The sequence below is a fragment of the Strix aluco genome, chromosome 3, assembly GCF_031877795.1.
Source record: "Strix aluco isolate bStrAlu1 chromosome 3, bStrAlu1.hap1, whole genome shotgun sequence".
In the NCBI taxonomy this organism is placed as follows: domain Eukaryota; kingdom Metazoa; phylum Chordata; class Aves; order Strigiformes; family Strigidae; genus Strix; species Strix aluco.
This window is the reverse complement of record NC_133933.1, coordinates 110,677,857-110,697,213: the sequence shown is the minus strand read 5'-3', so window position 1 is coordinate 110,697,213 and position 19,357 is coordinate 110,677,857. Positions and strand designations below refer to the sequence as shown.

At 43.4% G+C, this 19,357-nt stretch overlaps 1 protein-coding gene across 1 annotated transcript; it reads left to right on the top strand.

Annotated features, from left to right (window-relative positions):
• The first annotated feature begins 1,620 nt into the window (after nucleotides 1–1,620).
• On the top strand, nucleotides 1,621–10,086 carry FAM110C (family with sequence similarity 110 member C). Its single transcript, XM_074819962.1, has 2 exons — nucleotides 1,621–2,911; nucleotides 6,172–10,086. The coding sequence occupies exon 1, from the start codon at nucleotides 1,774–1,776 to the stop codon at nucleotides 2,869–2,871; it is 1,098 nt and encodes a 365-aa protein (XP_074676063.1). The 5' UTR covers nucleotides 1,621–1,773; the 3' UTR covers nucleotides 2,872–2,911; nucleotides 6,172–10,086.
• Nucleotides 10,087–19,357: the final 9,271 nt, after the last annotated feature.

The following is a 19,357-nucleotide window of genomic DNA, read 5'->3' as shown; positions in this document are numbered from 1 at the left end:
CATGTCTTTCATGGTCCCTTGGGCAATAATCCAAGGTTATTAAAACCCAGTGGTTTTAAACTAAAAGAGGGTAGATTCAGACTAGATATAAAGAACAAAAAAATTTATGATGAGGGTAGTGTAGCACTGGAACACGTTGCCCAGAGAGGCGGTAGATGCCCCATCCCTGAAAACATTCATGTTCAGGCTGGATGGGGCTCTGAGCAACCTGACCTAGCTGAAGATGTCCCTGCTCACTGCAGGGGACCCAAACCATTCTATGATTCTACGAACCATACCAGGGTTCTGGTAGCACACAGAAACCATGGAAATATCCCCACAAAAGGCAGGCATGCGCCCAGAGGAGCACAGCTCCACTGAAATCCCAGCTGCTCAGGACATGCTTCAGTAGTTTGTACCTTCTTATGCCTGAAGGTGCCACTCGCATGGCTTGACCCTTTAGGTGACGACGCAGCGACGCAGCGTCTGGGTCCAGCCATCACAGCAGGGCTCAGTCTGGGTAGCCCCACTCTTGGCGGGGGATTTAAGCACAAAAGCTGTTGCTTTCCCACCACAAAGCAAAGCAGCTCCATGCACCAGAGGTGCCCAGGCCCCCAACGCCTACTCCCAGTGGGTGCAGAGGGGGACACGTACCGAACTTTTGACCTACACTTCCTTGACACTAACCATGCCCAGTATGTTTTTTCTCCAGCCACGCAGCTATGAGCAAATTGTTCCCGGTGGCAAAGGGGTGTGCCCTGAACCTTCCTAAGGAGGACAGGGAGGCCTGTAGCCCATCTCTCCCTTTGCAATTCCGTGATTGTAAAGATCAAGTTTGAGTCAATCCCCACAAAAGCATTCTGTTATCATAATCCCACAGAAGTAATAGACAAATTAAAAAAAAAAACAAAAAAACAAAAAAACAAAAACAAAACTATGGGTGAAAAACCTTGCAGATATAAACTGGCTTTTGTTTGCTACGTAAAGAGGACAGTGATCCATACTCCAGTTATTGGCGGCCGCGGAGGAAGCGCCGCTCACCTGAGATCACGCGGGTAAGAGCTGGCGGCTCAGACTGCCCCAGGTGATCACCTACGGGTCTCACTTTCAGGTGTTTACACTACAGCCCATGGCTCTGTCCTGCCTCTCGGCGCTGCCAGCGCCAGGCGGGCGCTGTGCCCCCGCGGGAGCTGCCCTCTGCTCCTGCACGGCAAGGTCTCATCCCTGCGCTGCGCGTTCCTGCCGGGCCGCCGCACGGCTCTGGGCCACGCACGCACGAACGTCCCGCTGCTGCTGCCGGTGCGCCGGCCGCGGCGGGACGGATGCTGCGGCGGGATGGATGCTGCGGCCAGCGGCGGCGGCCCGGCCCGGCCCGCCCGCAGCCCCCCGCCACCCCCAGCCCCCGCGGCGGCGGCCCCCGCCGAGACGAGCCCCTGCCCCCGCCTGCCCCCGCCCGCCCCCGCCGCGGGGCCCGGCCGGGCGGGGGCCGCGCGCTGCCTGCCGTGACGGGCCCGGCGCGCGGCGGCGGGATTGGCTGGCGGCGGCCGCGGGCGGGCGCGCGGGGCGGCGGCGGCGGGGCGGGAGCGCGCGCGGGCGGCCGGCAGCGCGGACACGCGGCGCCCCGACGGCAGCGGCGGGTACGCGCGGGGGGAGCGCGGCCCTCGGAGCGGCGCAGCTGCCCCTCAGCGCCCAGGCTGTCCCCTGACTTTTTCGCCTTTTTTTGCTTTTCTTTTTTTTTTTTTCTTTTCCTTCCCTCCCAGGACTGGAAGCAGGATCCGCGTCCCTGAGACTGCTATGCCCACTGAACTGTGCCGAGCCGTGAGAATGCACGCCATCTCCGACCTCCACTCCTCCCTCACCCTGCGGCTCCTCAACAAGGGGCCCGAGTACCTCCGCCGGCAGATGGAGGCAGGCCCCCCGGGCAGGAAGAGTGCCGTGGAGAGGCTGGCAGCCGACAAGGCCAAGTACGTGAAAAGCCAGCAGGTAATCGGCACCAAGCAGGAACCCGTCATCGTGCTCAGCTCAGCCTCAGAGAGCAGCAGCGAGACCTGCTCGGTGGAGAGCAAAACGATCAGCAGGGACTTTGGCAGAGGGAAGGGCGCGAAGCCCCTGGAGCTGGGCAAGGCGGTGTACTCCTGCCGTGCCCCCCTGCAGCACGGCCCCCCCATAGCCAAGCGCAGCACCCCCAAGAGGCAGATGCGGCCGGATTCCCTGGTGATTTACCGCCAGAAATGCGAGTTTGGGAGAGGTCAAAGCCAGGACAACTCACGGGGGAGCTTGGTGAGGAGGATCTTCCAAGGGTCCCTAAAGGAGAAGCAGTTGGCTTCTCCTGAGATGCCCAGAGTCATGGAGGACTCTGCCGCCACGGAGAGCAAAGAGCCTCTCTCAGCAAAAGACGGCGGCCATGAGCTGAGCAACCATGGAGCAGAGCAAACCATCGCTGTGAGCACTGGAGCCCCGGGGCTATGCACAAAAGAGCATGAGGGACCCTCAAAACTGAGTATACCTCCTGAGGAGGTCAAGGAGGTGAAGAGGAGAGGTCTCCATCGCTCCCAGTCGGACATCAGCTCCCGCTACTCCAAGTCCTTCTCTGAGTTTGATACATTTTTCAAGTACTGTGGCCTGGAGCAGGAGGTCATCGAGGATCTTGGGAGAGAGAACTTCTCCGTGGTGTCCGACAACATCTCCTTCAAGATCCGCAGCATCAGCGTGGCAACGTCCGAGAGCGACTTCACTAGGCACAGCGGGGACGAGGGGCTGCTGGAGGATGAACTCACAGAGCAGGTCCCGAGCAGCACCTCCGTGATCGAGCGCAACGCTCGGATAATCAAATGGCTGTACACGTGTAAGAAAGCCAAGGAGTCTAACAAGGTGATCCAGGAACTGGCATGATGGCTTCTTTCAGCGGGCGTTGCAGTCTGGTGAACTCAAGGTGTGTGCAAAGCCTCGCCCTGTCGATTTATATATTTCTCTTTCCTCTTTAGCGAGTGGTTGGCTTTTCTCAGTTTGTTTTAGTCTTTTCATGAAGGACTGAAGGAAAATGTATTTTGTATACTACATGTTCTACTATGGCCTTTTTGCAAAGCAGCGTCCTTACAAAAACCAAAATACAAACAAACAAATGCGTGTAGCTTGCCAGATTTAGATCAGATCCCCCCACGTGAAATTAAAGAGTCAGTGTCTGTGAGGGATGTCTGTCCTTTGCAGATTCCTGCTTTGTAAATAGCTTGTCTTCTCTAATTTCTGCTATATTAAATGCTAGAAAAAAACCTTAGAAGGACATTCAACCCTTGATTACAGTTGCTTAGATAACAGATTGAACTGAAACAGTCTAGTTAGGAGTACCCTTTATCTGTAGTATACTGCTACAGTTTTCCCTTCTTTACTCTCCCTCACTCTCTCTCCCTTCCCCTTATACATAGGTACCCCCAAGTACCAGGAAAGCAAAGCTGAGTCAGTGCTCCTGCTAGCAATCTTATTTCCCCTACAGCTTTCTGCTGGGACTATAAAAGTTTGACCCCCTAGCACTTCACAGGCTTTAAGTTTTCTGTTCTCTTTGACTGCAGTGAATTTGGCTCCTCTGCAGTGGCTTTTGCCGTGCGGTTTGGCACCGAGAGCTGGAAATCAGTTGTGCAGTTTGCCTTGGTTAGAGGGGGACTTCACTGTTTTAAACTAAAGATAATTAATACAAATGTGTGGCATCAAGGCTTGGAAATCAATTACTTCACAGACAGAAGCAGAACAAATTTAGCCCTGGCAAAAGCCGATATCCTGGTTTTAATAAAAGTGGTGTTTATGTGTTCGTGGAGCCTTTGGTATTGATGATCTAGTAGATAACAGTTTTTTCTCCTTCCAATACGTGAAGCCCTTAGGATAAGTACCACAGCTTACAGTGTGGTATTTAAAAATTGCATGAGTAGGTCTTGATATGAAGGATTACATGTATATTTTCTGACAGTTCGTAATTGGTGCGTGAGAAGAACATCATTTAGTGTAGATACAGCTGTTGATAGAGCGCGTGGGCCTTCTGAGTATGGAGAAATGTAGTGCTTGAACCTCTTTCCTATGTGTATGTGGGGCTGTCACTCCTGAGTCCTTTAAACTATATAACAGAAAAAATCCATTTACTCGCTTGAAATTGGTTTTAATTATGTGAAATTTGGATCTCTTTTAAAATTTGAATTTTTCTCAAAAGCCTATTTCCTTCCTGCAAGTTGAGGGAGGAGGAAGGGAGACAGAGCCGTTTTCACACAAACATTTCAAGCCCTTGTAGATAAGAATGGTTGTCAGGTACCCAGCTGACAACTTAAAGAAGTGTTGTTATGTGATAGAGCCTTTCCCAAATTACCTTAGAGAGAAGAAAGGGCCCTAATAATTTCTCCTTGCTCATCCTTGTGTGATAAAAAGCCAGGGATATACACAAAACAAAATGATGCAGGTGGCAGTTTGGTGAAGCTCGTTGCAACTGCCAGGCTTGCTAAACGCAGAGGATGGGAGGCAGATTTCAGGGCAAGCAGGAGCCATGTAACAAAACCAACCACATTTCCATGAAGGAAAACAAAATAAAAGCCTGTTTGCTCCTGAATGCCCATGCTGGGGGTAGGGTCCAGGGCCAGAACCGCAGTTGTCACTTCAGAGCCTGCTCAGGAGGGAGCAGTTGGCCCTTTCCCCATCCATTTGCACAGCGCTAAGCGTATCCAGCGCTGCAGCTGAGACAGGAGGTGCTGGTGACCACCCCAGGGAGCAGGCAGCTTGCAGAGGAGGTGCTTCACCAGGGCAAAGGCAAAGGCAGGAGGGGGGAAGTGCTTTTCCAAGGTCTGGGCCAGTGTAACCTCAGATGGGCTTGGTCAATGGCTTTTTTGTTAACATCTAAGACAAAGTGACAGTTCATAGCACATAGCCTAACAGGGTGGTAAAAAGACTTCCATGAAGTAAACGGAAAGTTTATTCAAGTCTCTGGTCATTCTGCAATAATTTTAATACCTAGAACAAGGGAGGGCTTTAAACTGTCAGCAGTCTCCTTTGGCACCAAAATTTTTAGCAGCCTAGGAAACACTAATCCATAGGGTGCATATTACAAACCTGATTTGAAGCATACTAGGGCTGACTCTGAGCTGATAGACCTCAGCACTAGGGCTATGATTGCTTCTAGGGTAATTTCTGAAAACTGAGAATGTACTTACCATTTAGGCCACAGAACCAGAAAGTTCAGAAAGGTCAATTAAAAATACCTGTACCCAGCACCCAGAATAAAGGACAAGAGTCATCAGGAGCTACTATAAGTTAAATATTACATTTACTGGACAGAATTTAAGCTGAGAGTTGTTATCACTATGTGATTGCAAGATGAGCCCTGTAGTTCTGATCAAATGTTCATCTTTTCTTTCAGTCCTACACTTCCTCTGACAATGCAGCATCAAGTTAGATATCTATGTGTTTTCACTATATCTGTTTGGCTCTGTTTAGTTTTATTACTGGTTATTAATGGGCAGTGGGCTTCTGTGCTGCATGGGGAAGCAATGTGCTCTCCCTGGCCCTCCCAGGTACATCCTTGAAGATTCCTTATTTTACACAGAGGCTTGAAAATTGTTGCACCTTCTTTGGAAAAAGAGACAGAAACCTTTTTTCTTAAATCCAGCATTCATTATGTGTAAAACACCTTTCAAGAACTGCAGGGCTTTTACAGGCTGGTGATCATTCCATTCATATTTTATGTTCTCCGTTTAATTTTTCATGAGCTCTCTGGGACCTGGTGGGGCACCATGTAAATAAAACAGTTATCTGAAGGATCAGGTTCCCTAACACGTTTCATCAGAGTGATTGCAGAGTCTGAGCGTGGGTTGTGAGCTTCAGAAAAGCGAGGTCCTCAGCGAGATGGACACTGCTGCTTCTCAGTGGGACGTGGTCTGGATTCACCTCTGCAGTTCAGCTCCTCTCACTGTCAGTCCTGCTTGACTCTAAGGAGGTGGCTCACTTTGCGTCCTCTTTCCTGGGCTGAATCAAGATTATTCAGCCTTGAGTTTCAGCACCATTCTTAAATGGATGTTCATTATTTAAGTGGAAATCTCCTGGGAAGGGAATTTACTATGTTGGCAATAGCCATAAGCAGCTGAATAAAATCTTTAGAATATCACCTTATGCTTGTCTGATGTGATAAATAATAAATGACACTTTTTTTCCCTCTTTCTTCAGAATCCTTGACTTGGAAGTTGAACAAAACCAGACACAGGAAGAAACTCTTCCCTCATCTGGCTCACGACTCTTTGTCCAAGTTTAGTATTTTATTATTGCCTCCTACCCTCCACCCCCATCCCCTGGCAGCCTCAGTCTTGTCACAAGCGCAGGGGTGTCCAAGAGTGCGATGACAAGCGGAGATTGTGAACTATGCCCTAGTGAGGCAGTGGGAAACGAAAGCTCCTGAAAAAGCAAAGTGTGACAGCAGCTGCCATCCACGATAATATTCAGCATCATCTCACCACCTCAGGATGCCATTCTGGGCTGTGACAGAAGGTCTGTGTTGTGCACCCATCTCTCTGCAGCAATGAATTTGTCAACAGGGATGGGGTGAGAAAGTGGAAATGAAGGGGAGTGACCTCTGGGTCAGGCGTTTCCTTGCAGGCAGGCAGGCTTGCTCCACCTGAATGGTCAAAGGCTCTGTCTTACTAGGGCAGTTTGACCAGGGCTCGTCCTGACATCATTAGACATTATTTGCTTGGCTGGTGAGGACTAACTGTGGCAGCTTTATCTGGGATACTTGGCAAACACATTGTAAGCAAAATTCCTGCCAAACCTCTCTTTGAGAGTATTCAAGCCAAATTGGAGTACCTTGTATCCATCTAGTTTGCTCTGTCACACAGCTTGCTCAGCCAGTGGGGAGGAATAGCCTTTAAAACCCTTCTCAAAATATTTTCAGGAGCATGGTATCAAGAAGCAGGTAGTCAAAAATGAGGGAGGGTTTTGCATTGTTACTCCTTGCTGCAGAATGGTACATTTCACATGTACATAGGCTCCTCCACTTGTTTGCAACTTGTCTCCAACTCTGGCATTGCAAACATTGTAAGGTTTGGCAGCTTGAGGTTTAACACCTTTAATTTTATGCACTGTGAGTGAGCAGTGGGCTTGCAGAATCACCTTAAGAAAAACTGTACCCCAGTTTATGTCAGGTCACACTTCCCTAGCATGGGTCTGGAGTAGGGCTGTGCTTAGGATGTGCAGGATGACATCCCTGTGCTGCAAGGCAAGAAGACATGTTAGGGCACAGCTATGCCAGGTAAATGTCCTGATGGGGTAACACACTCAGTGTAGACAGCACCTTCCTCAATATCATCAATAAAATGCTTCATTTGGACTGGCTGAGCTAAACATGTTTTAAAAGCTGATCAAAAGTACTTTGAATCATCAGTGTAGTGAATGAGGCCTCTACAATAACTCATGGAATTTGCTGGCTGTGCCTCAAACACTTACCCCAGTCTGTCATTGCTTGCTAGAAAATGTCTTGCACCAAAGCATTTCTTTGTGGACACTGCAAACCACAAAAAAATGCAAAAAATCCCCCAATCAAAGCTAAAGCCAGTTCCCCTTTTAGTTGTACCAATGCCTGTCTGTGATAGCTCCGCCTCTGGCATAATGGTGACTTGACCAGAGGGTCCTGCAGAGGTTAAAAGTTTACTTTGTGTTGCCATGGTTGTGGTGTCCTGGTGTTCAGCTTACCTGGCCATCAGGCCTGCAACATGAGGAGTGCAGAAACACCAGCTTTCATTCTCCGCATTCCTGCTGACCGCACCGCAGCAGCTCACCCTGCTGCCTCCTCTGGCCCAAAACAGCTGCTGGTGCAGCCGGGTAGATGCTGAGCTCAAGTGGGCACTCAAGCTGCGTTTTTCAAGTGTTTGCTACTCTCAGTAAATACAGGAGCAGAAATCAGGAGCGGAAGGGGTGAGGGTGAGCGTCGAGGATTCAATAAAACATTGGTGGTAGGAGGAACAGTTGCCCTTTTTAACTTATGCCAACATTGCACGTGGAAGAGTTGCCCCTGAAGTGCTCATCAAGTGGTTTAGTTGACATCAGTTATATTCACAGCAAGACCATCCGGGTTGCACTTCCACATGTTTTAAATGTGCTTGTCAGACCCTGGATGGTTAGTTCTCAATTACAGCAATGGTTTGGGAATGCAGGGCATTTGTCTTCATTTTCTAATGTTATGTACTAAGGTCTACATGTCTGAAGTTGTCGAGATAGAGAACAATTCCAGATAAAATAATTGTTGAACCTGCTTTCCACTTGGGAGAAAACTAAATAGTTTGCATGAGTGAGCTTCTGCAAACTTAGAGGGAAGGTAGTACATGGGGACATTTTCGTTAATGAAATCTCCGTGTGTATTTGTTACATTATTATTAAAGGGTGATTCTCATAAAGCTCCAACCCAAGATGCTGCTAATATGGTAAGATTTATGCACTTAAGGTGCAGGTTTTTAAGGGACACAGTCTAGGTTTATTAGTCAGGGACATAAGCTGATGTATCTGTTCTTTTCATGCTAACTTTGAAAGGTGCTGTCCCACCTAAATATTTATATGCATTTGTCAGAGCTAAGGACTGCTTTTTTTTGAAAATGTGGATGACACTAGACAGCTCAGAGTGCAGAAAAAATTTTTTGTGTTACAAATCAGTGCCCTGTCACAGAAGAGAATTACTTTGTTTCCAAGGAAATTTTTGGTTTCATTTTCAATCTTCTGTTTGGTTTTGCTCTTTTAGTTGAACAGCTCTCAAAAGTTAAGATAAAAGGTGCATTGGTCATCAGTTTTCAGTGTTAGGAAGGAGTATGTTTAATTTGCTTGAAAGTACTGAACATCAGCCTTTCTCAAAATTGATGAAGGTTTTATGGCAGAGCTTAGTGAAATCAGAACTGGCCCCATTCTGAATATTTTTTTAATCCCCCTTTTTGTTTTTATGAACAGTTCAGTGGTGACTTTCCACACTGATATGTGGCAAAATTTCGCTGACTTTGTTCAAACTGATAGGAACCCCAAGCTCTCCCAGATTCCACTTAATTCAGAGAAATGTGGACCTATCTAAGATCTTTCCCTGATAAGCTATAGATTCCCTTTATTTAATAACACCTTCTGGGTAAGCTAATAACCTACTTTTCCCAGTATGCCAGAGCAACAGTAGATGACAATCCTTCTTTCTGCATATATCTTGGGAATGGGCAATTCAGTGCTTTTTCCAAAGAGTGGGAGCTCTGGGCTTCACTGAGCTCCTGTTATTGTTACATGTAAAGGCTTTTCTTTCCTTCTGCTCGGTCTTTCAGTCATATTCCTCAAAATGAGAAAAACTTGCTAATGTTAGTCACTACCTATCTTTTTCCCGAAAAAATTCTCAAAATTTTTTTTTTACTGTTTGATTATAAAAGACATGCTTTGGAAGGGGTGGGAGTTTTCAGCTTTAGTGATAAACTGCAGTCAGGTGGGCCATGGTGGTACAAACAGAAGTTCTAGCAATGGAGTTGGGTTTCTAGTCTTTTGGGAAACCTAAAAATGGGGCTGAGGACAGAAGCAAGTTATCAACTGAATTATTAGTTTGACTAGAACTATGTAAACTAAAATAGTCAAATGGAGTGCAAGTGTGCAGTGCTAACTGCTATTTACACCCAAGTGTTTCAGGGTGCTCCAATGCTGTGACAAGGGGCAATGTCCGTGGCTGTAGTGTAACAGGCGAAAGGTACAAAGTCTGGTTTTTATGGCCTGGAAGCAAGTATTTGCAATAAAGGTATCAGATAGAGACTGTAATCTTTGCAATATATTGTAAATATTACTTTACAGAAATCTATAAGTAAGAAATACAGATTGTTCTATATTACATATATTACTTTTCTAAGGGATATAAGTACTTGTGTTTTGTGAAATCGGCTAAACATTACAACAATGAGGATTAAGCAGAAACTTTTTCCTATGAGCAGGTTGTCACTGCCTCCTGTGAAGTTTCTTGCATCTCCTTTTGAATTCTTTGAAATGGAGTACTGATCATTTGTAAGTTGCTATGTTTATATCCCTGTGAAAGAACCTGTGTGCTTTTGAATGCATACAAATAAAACTTACCACTCTGAAAGTTAATGTTTTTTTTAAAAAGTGTACTTTTATTTTGTTGTCTCCATTAGGGTACTGTTATTTTAAAGCTAGAATCCCATGAGGGAATTCATTTCTCTGTGAGTGAGGCTGATATTAGACTGTGAACATCTGAAATCACAATGCTTCCCTGGGTCATACCCAGACCCCTGTCTGACTGCTTAGGCAGGGAATCTTGTAAGGAGATGGCAGGATAACTGTTAGCTCTCGTTATCAGTACATTCGAAATATATGAGGCTAGGGCTGTTCCACGGTATTCTAATATTTTTTATTTCAGAATATGTCTGAAAAGATAGTTTATTTCTGAAGGGTAGTATTTTTTTTCTGACTTTAGTTTCATATTTGGTTTTACTCACTGATAAAAGCTACAGTGTGCTGCAGGCAATACCACATTCATCACATCCAGTGTCCAAAGCAGCAGGGAATTTGAAGTTCTACTTGGAAAAAACATTATCTCCAGAATCTTATTAACAAGCTGTTGTTTGACTGGATTCCATAGGAAGAATTCAATATATGATGCTAATTCCCTGTGCATGTATTTTGTGAAGAAAGCAGCAGAAATAATGGTTGCATACAGTGAGCTTTTACTAGAGACCAATGCACTCCAGTTGCATAATTATCATTTTGGTGTGGTCTAACGTGCTCAGACACAAGTGTTTCACCAGCCAGCATTTGAACACAACTGGAGGTAGAGCTAACTGAGGCTTCCTGTGCAGATCAGGCTCTTCCACAAAAACCCAAGAGCAACTTTACCGTCATTGACATGTAGCCTTCCTCACACAAGCCCTAGTTGACCTGTGTCAATGCAAGATACAAAGCAAGTCTGGAAAGGACAGTTTGTGCATCCCCCTTTCTATGGAGGTTAATCTCCCATAGCAAGCCTTTCCTAGTATTGAGGCCTTAGAGAGGAAGGAGCCATCATAGACTGTGAATAACCTTGGGCTACAGCCCAGCTTAGCATTTAAGAACATCATTCTTAAGTCATTTTTCACACAGCTTCTTTGTCCCACATTTTATGAAGTCTGGTGGATTTCTTTCAGAAATAAGGATTTGCAGTCTCCTGTTCTTGGACTGTCTGGTGCAAGCAACCTCTTAAAGTCCTCAGCTTACTGATTCACTGCTGCTCTTTTGATTTATCTCTGGGTAATAAATAGGTGTTGGAAAGAAACTGCGCAGAGATACAGTAACTAGAAAAAGGTCTTTTCAGGTGTTTTGTAGATGTTGGTGCATTCTGAACACAGAACTAAAAAAGTACTTAGTATCTCCAAGAGCTTTTAACAAAGAACGGTCTATGTCAACAGCAGAGAAATAAGCAAATACAGGGCTTAGCTCTACCCTGCAAAGAGATGCCTCCAAATTTTGGGGAGGGTTAGTGATTGGGCCGTATTTATCCAGGATTCATCCTGTGGGACTAAAGGGGACTATATCAATTCACTTAAGTGGAATGTTGCAGAGAGGCAGTAGATGCCCCATCCCTGGAAATAAAATGGGCTTAGAAAGGGCTACTCAGCTCGTTTGCAGGCAACAATGTAACAGGCAGCTTAGTTGAGGGAGGTCTCTATGACAAAAGGTCTTGAGAATTTTGATCGTTTACACTTGCCAATAAAACTGGTGATAAACCAGAAAAACAAACTATCAGAGAAAAACAACCTCCAGATCAAAGTCAGTTACATATATCCATCTCCAGAAATCAGTCTAGATCCTGAAAGAACATAAAATCCTGTAAAATTGGTTTGCCCATTTGTAGGGGAGTTGGGTTGCCTCATCAGTTAACATGATTAAAAATATCTAAGAGCTTTGATTGTTAGGGTTTCACAGTTCGCCCCAATAATCAAGACTCCCACAGGAGCACTGATTTTGTGTTCTTTTTCATAGGCTGTAGCAAGAACCAGAGGGTAGCAATCATCAACAGCTACCCACAAAAACACGTGATTATTCATCAGGTGATGATCAACATAAGACAGTTCTGAACCAATCAGGGCCAAGATTTAGACTCACACACCAAAGAGGCAGGCACAGCTGAGCATGCTAAGGGGAGTGCTGCTCTTACTTCTTCTTGTCAACCCAACCTCTTCTTACATCACTGTTTTTCTCACTGGTGAGTAGGAAGTCTTAACCACTTCCGCAGTTATTCATCGGTTTGAATTACTCATCTTATGCCCTCTCTAACAGCCCCTTTCTGTGTTTACATTTCCAGTGAACTCATTCATGTGCCAGTCATGTTACACAAGGCACTATTCTATCTATCCTCATTCTTGTACAGTCTTTTTTTTTCTGAATAATGTTTCCAGTTAGGTTTTATATCCTTTTGCTCAATCTTTATCCACCCCTACCTCAAGGAAACTAAAAACTAAACATGCAGTCAAGAAATGAATGAGTTGCATAGTTAAGCAGAGGCTTACTAGATTAGAGGCCAACTCTCCTGTCCTTTTTTGTGTATATATCTTTTTCTGCATAACTTAGCATATTGTTTTTCATTGTTTTCCTCTTTGATAACCTGTTTGTAACATCATCCTTGGCTTGGTTTGAGATCATTTAGATGGTAAGTTTCTCAGAACTGTGGTGTGACGCTTTATTTGTCTGCAAAGAGCTCTAGGCACAGCTACTGCAAAATCAAATGCCAAATCACAAATCTTTTCATGGTGAAGTATAGCTTAAACCTTCTAGGAACTTCAGTGCAGCCAAATAAAAAGAACACCAGCCCCGTGAAAGCAAACTGGGCGAGCTTTGCAGCAACAGGACTGAAAAAGAAACGCACCTGAAGCAGTTCTGTAAGGGACCCAGCACAGCAAGGTACCTCTTGAACTTGGAAAGATGGAGCTTGCCCCTCATTTCTTGAGGTCCAGGCCTCACTCAACTTATTTTCTCCAGGAAAGTAAATTTAAGAAGCAGTTTATCACACACAAAAGTCAACCGACATCAAATGATGATGTAGTCTATGGGATTCACCTGCAAACACAAGCTGAGGTGACCTTCCAGGCACCTACTGGGTTTAAAAGGGGCTCTCCCAGAGCTGCCTCCCTCTGCTGTGGTGGCAGCGAGAATAGGTCTCCTTTCTCCCTGTTATAGAAAAGGATTCAATTCCTTGATGTCAATTACTATAAAGAGGCTGAAAAATGTGTAATTTCTGAGAAAAGACCTTCAATGTAACCTTCCAAAACACACCAATAGTCTGGATGCTCCAGTTTTCTTGAATTTTCAGTTATGTAGATCATATATCTTTACTACCCTACAGTTGTTGGAAGAAAGACCATCTCATTCCTCCAGAGCATGAGACATTCAAAGTTCATCTTAGATCGCTCTAAAACCATTGCGGAAACGAAGTGATGGGATGGTAAGAGGACTTCTCTTCTGCCTACTGATGCAAAGTCTCATTGTGCAGTATCCAACAGGATGGTTTTCTTCCATGGCCACTTTATCTAAAATCTGCATTTACAGCTGCCCGTGCCTGATCACAAATAAATTCTCCTGATGTTCAAATATATATACAAAATAAATCAGTGTGTTTTGTATTATGTTAGCATCTTGTCTTACCTGAGGACAGAGGCCAATATTAGCAACAGTCCTCATACATAAAACGTTTGTACAAATGCTGGAGTAAATAAAAATCTAACTGCTGATTAATCCGCAGTACAAAGGGTAAACTGTCAGATTTCTTATGGAAAAAAAATAATATGGTGCAATAAAATTTGTGTCCTGCAAAATTCAAGGAAACAAGGAAAAAGAATTTGGGGGAATGTTTAATTCCTGAAGTAACATAATTTGATGTATTTTCTGTCTTTGTTTCGACATTTGCATAACATGTAAATCCCACACTCTGTATACTTACCCATAGGTTCAAATAAACCAAACATGAAAAAGAGTTTCTGCAGTTATCAGCCCACATTCTTCAGCATACCCTAAGAAATGCATTTACAGCATATCTAATGGTTTATCAGAGCTAGCAAGATTTGGGGAGATTGCAGGAAATTGCAAAAAGGATGATTCTTCACAGAATATAATTCAGATTCTTCCTTCAGTTGGGAGGCACAGGAAACTGTGTTGTTTAAATTACAGCTATGGATTTAAATCTATTTATATTACTTTAATTTTAAAATAAAATTGATTCAAAAGCATTGCAAACTTCTGTGTGCACAACTGTACTCCATCAATCCTCCCTCTGCTTAGTTCAGGTCAACTTGTCACAGGTTTCAGCTGAACAGAAAGCCAACTGAAAAGATTTGAAACTCTGAAACGTTCATTTAGCTGAGATGTGGCCATGGAATGAGATCCTGCCATCAAATACGATAGCCTTGCAGTTGCCTAGTTCCATCTGTCAGCTGCAGATCCAGCCTCTGAATTGTGTCGAAGTGCAGAATAAAACACCCTGGCCACCTCCAGTCCTGCTTTAGTGATTTAGCACTTCCCTAGGCATCTTCTCAGGTTCTTGTCCATGTGGCAGGAGGTGATAAAGGCGTGGGGACAGATGTGAAAGAAGGCCTGCTAGAAAGAGAGGGTGGTTGACCTGGACTCTAAAACCACTTGTTAGAGCTCATCTTCTCAACAGTAGCTGTATCAGCTTCAAGGCCCATGCCTACTGCGTAAGCAGAATGCATACCAGTAAGTTAGAAGAAGAGGAGAGTGTTTCTTTTAATCTAAATGAATGCTATGCCATTTCAAACAATCCTGTATTTGTCCTTCTAAATAGATCGCAAATAGGTATTTTCAGCCTGAGTCCAGCTTAAAATGATTTAGCTCATTCCTAAATTAAAACAAACGCTGACTAAGGACTCCTGTACTCATTCTCTATTGATTTTACTCAACATTCTTCCACGTGTGTATCTTTTCAAGGTATATCTAGGTATATTTCTTAAAAAAACCCCAACCTTTTTCATGGTTCTATAAACAAAGTTATGATCCAGATCCAAAACATCCAAACATTTAGCACCGTTCAGTTATTGAATCTGGACAAGAACCAGAAGGACACCAGTTTTCCACTTTGCATTTTGCTTCAAGCTATTTTGTTCATGGCTCAGTGGAGGAGTCAGGAGTGCCGCAAGGAACTTACAGTATGTGGTGTGTCTGGCCATGGGTAAGTGCTCTGTTTTGTTGTCAGTATATAGTATGTAGCATGACAAGGTCCTGGGCATGGCTGCAAAACATAAACATTGCTTGGCACAAATATTCCCATTATTAAGAACCCTGTGATGTCCATTTCCTGCAGCCTTCACAACCTTCCCTAGCACTTCTGTTTGTTATGACTAATCTCAAAGACATTGCTGCAGACAAACTGATGGTGTCTGCACAGTCAGGATTACACCTTTGCCATTATGAGCAAGAATGAAGCATAAAGCAAAGACAACTAATTCCATCAGAGCAGGAAAAATAGATGCTTCTGAGTGAAATCAAATGGGATGGTACAATGGAAACACAAAATATTCAAACATAAATGGATGTATTCCATAGGGAAAAGTGTGCTGCATAGCAACAAATCCATCCGAAGTAAGAGCAAAGCGCTGTAGCTGAGCAAGGAGGTGAAAATTAAATCAGTTCAAGAAGGAGTCTCAAAAAATTAAAAACGTGAGGAATGAGGTGAACTGGAAAGTTCCCAGACTGTGAAGAGAAGATGCAGCTGTGATGATGGGGTTTTCAGCTGTGTGGAGGATGCAAGAAAAATTCATCAGGAATAAAGTGAAAGATCATGTAGACTATTTGGGTTCCTTTAAAGTAGTTGGGATGGGTCTGCTATTCTGTGCAAGTCTGATGAGCTTCTGAGGTAAAAGAAAGCTGATGTAAGAATCATTTTAATGAAGTAGGGACTAAATACTGACTCTATACAATGTTTTGCTTTTCAGGCTCAGAGATTCTCAGTGTGTTTAATGAAGTAATTAATCCATTATTGGTAGTAATTGCAGCTAGAAAGAGCCATGTAATACTTCAATCAAGAAGAGGGAGTGCTAGGATGTTTGGTCATAGCTTGAGCTGTTTGAAACGATGTAATTTTTCAAAAGCACTCAACCTTTCGGAGTCATAATTCTGCTTATCAGAAGTAACTCAGAGCCAGTTTTACAAACAGATGCTGGTACTAAGGGTTCAGCCACATGACTCAGCTATGGCAGCTGAACCTGCCAGCACTTGTCCTGCGAGCTGCCATGACTGTCCAGGTGCGTGCTCCTTACCCTGCTCCAAACCAGAAGTGATGCAGCCTAGCCTGTAGGTAGTTTACAGCTAAGGCATGTTGCTTCGTTATGAGGGCAGGCTAACACAAACAGTATCCAGCAGCACAGTGCACCTCACCTAACATTAACCCCCTAGCAGCTCCCTCTGCAGTCAGTGAGTCATCCCATCTTTAGATAGATTTGGGCATGAGGAATGAATCACTTCTGGACCTACCTATATTTCACTGTCAATTACAGAGGGGGACTAGATGACTAGTTTAGGCTAGACTACTAACCTTTGGACAGTTAAACTTAGACAAGAGCAATTCCACCATCAGCTGATGTTTGTAACTTATAACATTGTGAATGCAGTGTCTGTCTGAAGCCATAAAGCCTATTAGGATTTTTAGGGAGGGGCTGTCATTTTTCAGTCCTTTAAGATAAAATGGCTAGTGTTTCTGAAAATCCCCACACAGGTGTGGCTGGAAGAAGCTTCAGTTTGGTGAACCCCAAATTTGTCAAAACTGAAGTTCCACAGAAGAAATGCTGAAGAGCCAACATAGTCATTGGCAGAAAGTCCCAATCTGGCAAAGGTGCCTCTGGGCTTGGTGGGGCTTGGGAAATGTGGCACCACAGTGGTACCCTAATGTCAAGAGGAAGTGTAAAATGTGTGCTTACTTCTTTAGGAATAGGCAAGTTAGTTAAAGATAAACTTAACATTTGGCATATTAATTAACTTCCATGGAGTGCAGCTGTCTAGAACAAGTTCGTCATTGTCTGCTCCCTTCAGTCTCTTTTCTTATGGTTATTTCAAACTCTCAACCCACAGGTTAAAGTGGTGCTAACTGAGCCGTGGTGACATTTGGTATATCCCTTTGATAGAGAGCAACACAGAAGACAAATCTGAAAAATCAAGAAGTGTGCTCCTATTTCAGAAAAGAGCTGGGTCTTAAGCCAAAAAATGAAGCAATTGCTGGACAGGCAAGGAAAAGCAAGGCAAGGATTAATTACAACTGCCTTTGTATTTTTTTCAGAATGAAAGAGGAAGGAACAGTTTGTGAAAACAATAGCAAAGGTGTTGAAAATCAGTGGGGGAAGAACATGTGAGTCATTAGTGTACATAAATCTAGATATCTAAGTGGTAAGGCAGGTCAAAAAATTTCCAGCGAAAATATTTCATAATGAAACTTGAGTTTTACTGAGTTCATGTTTTTCACAAAAGTACTGGATAAATTTCCCACCCCCAAAAAAATATTTTACTCTTCAACAAAATTACAAATCTGTGAAGATCAATATATTTTTGCCAGGAAGAACAACCACAGTTCAAAACAAAACATCACATACATGGTAGAGGAAGCAGTTTGCCCAGTTTTTTTTTTTTTTTTTGGGAGGGGGGGAGGGAAGCATGGAAAAGTCGCATATAATTAATTATTATTTGTTCAGCTGAACTGTAAGGAGGAAGAAATAGTTTGAAAGTGCATTCAATGTGTAACAACTTTTTTTTTGGTTACAGGTAAGGGCCAGAACTGCTGTGACAAGAGTTTTAGAGGGCTCTTATTACACCATTAATGTAAAACATCCTGTACTAGCACTACTGAGTGTAGGCACTGTACCCACTTAGTCTTAAAATTTCAATATATACGTATACTTTCTGAAGTCTATTAATATTAAAGTTTGATATTTGTTAGCATTCCAGACAGCCAAATATGTTATAAGCCATTATAATGCTATATAAATATTCATTATTTTTTCCAGAAAAATTTTATACTCTTATTTCAGTGGTAGTGAACTGAAAAGGAAGCTTTCATTATAACTCTAAAATTGGATGATATCTTAATATGTGAATGTACAACTACTGCAGCTGTTAATGTGTAACTAAGTGAAAGATACTTTGGAACAATAGTTGAAGTCTGCAGTTTTCACAGTTGTGCTACTGTCAAAAACTTGTGATTTACATGTGCTGTGATAAAACATTTTGTATTTAACAAATACAGGTTGCAGCAGAGAGGGAAGTAAAGGCAATTTCACTTTTAGCTATCTTTTTTGTCTAGATACTGCTTTATCCCTACTTTTATGACAGGTAAGTGTGTTGTGAAACACTCTTAAATCATCCAGGAACTCTTGTAACATCCTCTCAGATTATTAAGCAATTCTATTCTTATTTCCAGGAAAACTGAAGCAAAAAGAAATGAAAGTTCCATCAAAATTGAGAAATCACATGCTGATGCTAAAGGGAAAATTTCTTACCTCTGAAAGAGAACAGAGAAAAAGTAAACCAAAAAAAAGGAAGGAAGGAAGGAATCACAGGCAACATCAGGCTGAAATAAAAGTGGCTAGGAAATGGAAATCCATAATATACTTTAAAACAAAGCCTATGACCTGTTGGTAGCTCAAGGGTATCATATACTCAGCTATCCTTCCTAAGAAGTGATACTCTTCTTAAAGTCTTGCTTACATGCTTCTCATAAACAGTTTATGAGCTAATTATTTTACACCTTGTGTCTAATTTTTTCCATCCCCAGCAGTCTTTCCCCTTCATATGTGACCCTTTGATTTGTCATTGTGCTTGTTATGAAAATAAGGCTGCTTGCAAGATTACACAACACTCCCCACAGCATATGTTAGGCATACCTGAAAGTCATGCCCTGTATTTGCCTGAGGTATTAGCTACTCCTCCCATAAAGGGGCAGAGACTACATCTGTTTGCAGATGAAATCTATATTATTGATTTCTAGCCATCAAGATTCATGCAGATGCTGTTTGCTGAAACCCCAAGGCAAAGTATGAATTGCAGCACCAGAAAGACACCAGCCAATTTTTTTTGCTTCTGCCATTTCCTTGCACTAGCACATATATCTTTTATTCTGACTTTCTGCTTTGGAGACATGTCTATGTTGTATTTCATATAAATATGTTTTGTATCCTGAGGTTTTCCTTCTTCTAAATATACGGGTCCTCCATACTCTAGCAGTCTGTCAAAGGTGGTCAAAGAAGCTGAGAGGAGATAGTTTAAAAGGGAATTGCTGATCAAAGGAGTGGAGTTTGGTCAAAAAACATTTTGACCAAAGATATGTGATGTTATGTCATGGGAAGATTGGTAGAGAGGGAATAATGGTCTATTT